This window comes from Chiloscyllium plagiosum, chromosome 17, assembly GCF_004010195.1.
Source record: "Chiloscyllium plagiosum isolate BGI_BamShark_2017 chromosome 17, ASM401019v2, whole genome shotgun sequence".
NCBI classification, from domain to species: Eukaryota; Metazoa; Chordata; class Chondrichthyes; order Orectolobiformes; family Hemiscylliidae; genus Chiloscyllium; species Chiloscyllium plagiosum.
Window position 1 is genome coordinate 53,180,722 of NC_057726.1, and position 6,892 is coordinate 53,187,613.

At 40.1% G+C, this 6,892-nt stretch overlaps 1 protein-coding gene across 1 annotated transcript in view; it reads right to left on the reverse strand.

The window, feature by feature from the left end:
• The window catches only part of LOC122558477 (agouti-related protein-like), a 9,707-nt gene extending 8,544 nt beyond the window's left edge, over window positions 1-1,163 (reverse strand). The window contains exon 1 of the mRNA XM_043707103.1: window positions 1,085-1,163. Within this exon, the coding sequence (XP_043563038.1) occupies window positions 1,085-1,158 (74 nt within the window). The 5' untranslated portion in view covers window positions 1,159-1,163. The remainder of the gene's footprint in view (window positions 1-1,084) is intronic.
• Window positions 1,164-6,892: the final 5,729 nt, after the last annotated feature.

Consider the following 6,892-nt stretch of genomic DNA (forward strand, 5'->3'; position numbering starts at 1 on the left):
TTTAGAATATTGTGTGCAATTCTGGTCTCCCTCCCATAGGAAGGATATTGTGAAACTTGAAAGGGTTCAAAAAAGATTTATAAGGTTGTTGCCAGGGTTGGAGGGTTTGAGCTCTATGGAGAGACTGAATAGGCTGGAGCTGTTTTCCCTGGAGTATCGGGGGCTGGGGGATGACCTAATAGGGGTTTGCGGGGTTGTGGGGGGGCATGGGTGGGGTGGGTGGACAGGGTCTTTCCCGGGGGTCGGGGAGTCCAGAACTGGAGGGCATGGGTTTGGGGTGAGAGGGGAACGATATAGGGGAGACCTGGGGGGCAACTTTTTTGCGCGGAGGTGGTGCGTGTGTGGGATAAGCTGCCAGGGGAGGTGGTGGAAGCTGGTGCAATTGCAGCATTTAAAAGGCATTTGGATGGATATATGAATAGGAAGGGTTTGGAGGGATATGGGCCAGGTGCCTGGCAGGAGGAACTGGATTGGGTTGGGATATCTGGTCTGGACCGAAGGGCCTGTTTCCATGCTGTACATCTCTATCACTCTATGAACTGCTGGAGGTGATGGTGTGGGAGAGGTGAAGGCGCAGGCCACCTCTGAAATGACCTGAGTTGAAGCTACTGGGATCCTGTCTGTTTTTCCTTCTCCCTCTGAGTGTATACTGGCACCAATCAGTCTCCTTAAAAAGAACGAATACCAAGGGAGTGAAGTGGATTTGTCTCAACCCCCTTCACTTACCATTAATGCTGAGCACCCTTGGCTAGAGCAATGAAGTGTGGGTCTGAGCACATATCTGGCAAGCACCTGGGTCTCCAAGGTAGCTGCCACTCTTTCCATGGAGGTAGCCAAGCATATGTATGCCAGAGTCACTACACCAGTGGGACTGAGGACAGACTCCTCCATCTCATATTCCAACCTACAGATAGGCACTCAGATGTGAGATTGGGAGGATGGCATCGGTGTGAGTCCTCAAGCTACATTGTGCCTTAACATTTGGAGGATATGAGGCTTTGTGAGATGCCTGTGTAGTGGCAGTGGTACATTGAGTGATGACCCTGTAAGTGTGATGTAGCAGAGAAAAGATGGTTCCACTTACCCTTGCAGAGCACAGGAGATTATTGACAATTCTCCTGCACTGCTTTCTAGTCCTTTGCAGGCGACTAGTGGCATTGTGGTTTCAATCCAGTTTGATGGGTCTGATGTGATGGCCTCCTGGCACAGTCACCCAGGAAGAGGATCTCTCCTCTGTCTGTGGCCCTGGCAGAGACTGCAACTTACCTGATATCTATCTGCAAGCTGCAGCCTTTTCTCACATTTCATTTTACATGATACTGTTCTTGAAAAAGCTAGAGTAATCCTATGTATAAACACTGCAATATACAGTAATTGAGATTTATAGTTTAAAATTCCATAAAGCTTCCTTAAAAATAGAAAGCTACCTTAGTTCAATTACCAGAAATCGATCACTCAAATAGATTATTGGATAAATTAACATCAAATTTTTAGAGTTAAGCAAACAGAGCATAAAAATAGACCATTCAGCCTGTTTGGTTATAATTGTGCGCAGTGATTGGTGTTACAGCCATCTTTGAGTAGCTTTGTGGAATTAAAATAATGACCACTAATTATCATCTTTTGTTTCTGACTAATGCTGCAAGTTAACAAAAACATCCTCCCATCCTATTGCGTTGACAGAGCCCTCAATTCTGTCTGACCCGTCTCCTGGAGTTTTGCCCTTACGCCTTGCCCTTCCTGCCAGAATAACAATAGAACAACTCCCTGTCTTCAGTTTCCACCCCCCCAGTTCAAAGGATCATGCTCGACTGTTTCTGCCACCTCCAGCAGGATACAACAATCAAATTCTTCTTCCCCTCCCCTCCACTGTAAGTATTCAGCAGTGATTGTTCCCTCTGTGACACCCACAAGAAAGACACTTGCCATTCACCTTATCCATACCCCTCATGATTTTAAAAATCTCTTTAAGGTCACCTCTCAGCATCCTATGCTCCAGTGAATGAAATCTCAGCCTATCATGGGGATCCCTGGACTGTGACCAACAAAAACTAACAAAAGATCATTCAGGAAGACACTGAGCACGTCAAGATACTTCGTTTGGAACATACAAGGGTAAAGTTGAGGCAAAAACAAAGTGCACAAACCTTCAAACACCTCACCTATCAGATTCTATAAGCACTAGCTGCCCTGCTAGTCACGGCATCTGAAGATCATGCATTGGACTTATCAGTCATTTCAGAATCCATCAAACTAGATTGGAAGCATTTCATCCTCGATCCCAAGGAACTGTCTGAGAAAAGGAGACTGAATCTGAATCAGCACCTTCAAAATGTTTTAAGCACAGTCTAGTTAGAGTTAAATGCATGAACACTGTTTTGATGAATCCTTAAAGTAAAGGGAAAACCTTTCCAGAAATTCAGCTGCAGAATGTTTTGTGCATGTACCATTGTATTATAGATGTTTGGTTTGGCAACATCAAATCAGTTGTTTGAGTAATACATTTCCTGACATTTTGTATAATTAAGCCTTAATGTACATTGTACAGAGTTTTCAAAGGAACAAATGACCTTGACCTTCTTGTCAAATTAACTGGATGGGAAACAATAATTCATAAATATAACAAAATACTTAAGAACGAATGGCAATTTCCTACTTTTATTTATTGTGAAAGGTAAACATGTTATCATTATTAAACTAATATTAGTACGTCATAGTTGCTGACTTCCTCAGGGAACGAAAGAAATCACATCGGATTTGAGACGAATGATAGAGTTCATTTCCCCGACTAGTCAAATTTTTTATTGAGGATGTAAAATTAAAGAAACGAAAGTCATTCAATAAAGAAAACTGTATATTATTTGGATGTCTGTTGAAACAGGTTGGTTCAGTCCATGTTCATTGTAGTCCATGCTCACTAGAACTAAGAGATTGTTTAATAAAGGAAGTGAAATTCATTCGCACTCAAATATGGTCAGGTTTATGCATCTTACAAATATATTTTCTTTTAGGAATCATGTTGAATGTGAGTTGTTCAGGTGAGAACATTTAATATTTTGGAACAATATTATCAGCATCAAGGAGACATGAAATATAGAATCATGAATTATGAGGGCACTTGGTCAATCATATCTGTGCTGGCTCTTCAATAGAGCTAATTCAATTAATCCAGCTCCGTGCTCTTTTCCCAAAACTCAGCATTTTTTACATGTCAAGTACATATCTAAATCTCCTTTGAAATAATTATTGAATTTGCTTAGACTACCCTTTCGAGCAGTACAGTGCAGATATGTCCAATACGTCCATTATTTCTTCATTTTCATTGAAAATGTCACCGTTAGCAGTTTCCAATGGCTCAGCTTATTCTTGACCACTTTTTTCCCTAAAATAATAGCAAAACATTCTTTCTATATCACATTTTTGTTGATTTCACGATGTGTTTTGTCCAGCTTTACTTTTCTTTGCATTCTTATGTATAACACAAAGTAGACTTAGAATAAAATTCCCTCAGTTCCTGAGACATTCAAGCCCAGGTATCAACAGATAAAAGGGGAAGAACACCGACAGATTAAGTACCTTAGTGCATTAGATGCAGTTCAATGTAAGAGTAAGTTCATGCAGCTTGGATGTAAAAATTAATGATGAGATTACATTCAAAATGAAGCACTATTGTAGTGGTTGGTCAGCCAAAAGTGTTTGAGAGCCAAGATGATTAAGAAACAACTCATTACTTCTAAAAACATTACATCAAAACAAGGAAGTATTACTAAAATAATGTACATTTTAGGAAGGATGTGAAACCATGAGAGAGTGTAGAAAAGATTTACCAGAATGTCTCCATGTATAAGGGTTACAATGTAAGATTGGAGACAATGGGGCTCCAGATTGAGAGGAGTTTTGATAAAGGTGTTGCAAATCATGAGGGGCATAGACAAAGAATATAAAGATAAACTATTCCGTTGATGGAAAAATAAAAAACAAGAAGACATGGATTGCAGATGAGTTAGGTTCACACAGTGTTTGCAAAAGAAGAGTTTGACAGTTATCTGAAAAGAAAATAGTTGCAGGGCAATGGAGAAAGGCAAGAAGTTGAGATAAGCCAAGATGTTCTTGCAGGGATCCCAAAAGGATGCCGCTTCTGTGCTTTAATCCTTCTTTGATTCTATGCCTCAGTTCTCGGTATATAAAAAAGGGACATATCTCTCCACAGAGAAATTGTGTATCCCATGCGAGTTATACAAAATCACTCATTAGGTGAACATACATAACATTGATAAGATAAAATACCATAGTTAAATTTGTCAAACAGTTAAATAGAAAAGATGTTAACAACAATGTATTTACCTGACTAATGCCACAAGGGATTTGCTTTGAGTGAGCCTTGTTCTACTCTGAGGGAACATTTAACTCCTGACTTTAAGGTCCTTGTTTATGCATTCAAACATACCTATTGCATTCCTAGCTACCTTACCCCCAGCCCCGCCCCCTCCCATTTATGTCTCAGCCCCTTTGCCGGCCACCACCCTCCGCAAACAAACAACATTCCTGATGAAGAGCTTATGCTCAAAACATTGACTCTCCTGCTCCTCGGATGTTGCCTGATCTGCTGTGCTTTTCCAGCGCCAGACATTTTCACCCTTATGGATTCAAATATCCCATTGAACAGATGCTTCAGCACAAATGATTTTTCTTGTTTTCCTGGCAATCATCTATTCTATTACTTAATCTGAGATACCACAGTCAGTACCTAACTTCCCAGTCCTCCATAAAACTAGAAAACTGAAGAGTTCCTTGTTTCCTTGGAACATTACAAGGACATGCCTGCCTAAATAAGGTTTCAATCTTTAGCTGTCTGTTTAAAATGCAATGTTATAATAAACCCTTACAAAAATGAAAGAATTATTCTTTAAAATGCCTTTCTTCAATATTGAAAGCTTGCGAAAACATTTTGCTTACAAATGAGGCGAGAATTGAGATGAATTTCTATAAATGCTGAGGATACCCAATGACCAAAAATTGAAGATTCTATCCATAAAGGTGATAGTGTTGTTAAAGTTTATTGTATTTCAGACACTTATTGATTTGCTTTGGATTGTCAGCACATTCTAGTTTCAAGTTCATTTGTCTGACGCAAGGATTATAAGTAATTGGTGGATTAATTATATTGCCCACAGTATTTTTCTTGCAAGCATTGAAATGCAGTGTCGTTGTATTAAAAACAAAGGTGTGCTGCTTGATAATTTGCCAAAACAAAAAAAAAACCAATCTTCATCTGGTTGTTGCAAAACAAAATGTTGTGGCAGCTGGAAATATAAAGTAAAAACAGAAAAATTATGCATAAGCATGCAACAGCTTCAACAACCTTTTCTCCTGACAGGAGATGACTGATTGTTTCACTATGTGTCTCTCTAAACAGGTGAAGCCAGACCTCCTGAGGATGTCCAGCATTCTCAATGTCTATTCTATATATCAGATACTAGTTAATCTGTAGGTGTTAAATAAATATCTGAGTATTTGGATGGAGAAGGAATGAAAATCACACTTCATCATTGAAATTAAGAACATACTAATAAGTAAGAATGGGAAAATAAGAATGGATAAATGTGCAGAAAATTGCTTTGTTAAACTCATGTACAGCCACTCAGTTCTCTTTTAGTCATCCATTTTGAGTTGTCTTTTCTTTTCCAGCTCTGTGCTGATCTAAACTTGTATCATAATTGGTTTTAAAGGGTTGAAGTGGCTTGCGTCATCCTTTCTTAGTGTTTCTTAGTCTCTCTGTTGGGGTATTTGTGTTGAGTTGCAGCCTGACAAGCATATGTCACAGCAGCCTATTGAGAAAAACCAGATGGGAAGTGGTAAACTTGGCACCCAGCAGCTCTTTAAAAATGAGGAACTTAGAAGATGCTTTGGCAAGAGAGTGTTATATGTAATATAATAGAAGAAATGAATTCAGGGTACAGGAGAAAAGGTGCTCTCATGATCACTGAATAATCACAATATGAGCTGGTCTGCAGCAAAGTGCAGAGATTAAAATCAGATATACAGCTAAGTAATCATCTAAAACCAAGGAATGAAGTTGGAGCGAGGGATCCAGATATTTTTGTGTGGGTTTGGGAGGTGGAAGGAAAAGGAAACTTTGATAAATCCAAAGATAGAGGCTAACGAATGATTAGTAAATGGGTACTCTTTCTGCCAGAGGATGGATTGAGAGCTGCGAGTAAAATTAACACTGAAGGAATGGAATCTGCTCTAACAAAAACATGAGCATTGAAATTGATTTATCAGGAAGAATAATTAAAGATCATATTAGCTTTATTTTACATCCTCAGTTTGACATTGATCTGTCACCCATGCTGGAATCATACACCGACAAAGTACTGACTGTATGGGAGAAAATGTAATTCCAGTTCCATCAATTATTTATACTGTTTCTGCTATTTAATTCTTTCCCGTTCTCCAACTCAGCACTTTACGTGCAAGGAGGCCATTTGATCAGCCATAACCAGTTTGGTGCACTGACCTCTACACTGCTGAAGCCAGGCGCCAACTTGAAGACTAGGCAAAAGTGAGGACTGCAGATGCTGGAAACCAGATTCTGGGTTAGAGTGGTGCTGGAAAGGCACAGCAGATCAGCCAGCATCCGGAGGAGCTGGAAAATCGACATTTCGGGCAAAAGCCCTTCATCAGGAATGGAGGCAGGGAGCCTCCAGAGTGGAGAGATAAACGGGAGGGGGTTGGGGCTGGGGATAAGGTAGCAAAGAGTATAATAGGTGGATGGGGTGGGGATGAAGGTGATATGTCAGAGAGGAGGGTGGAGCGGATATGTGGAAAGGAAGATAGGCAGGTAGGACAGGCCATGGGGACAGTGCTGAGCTGGAAGTTTGGAACTGGG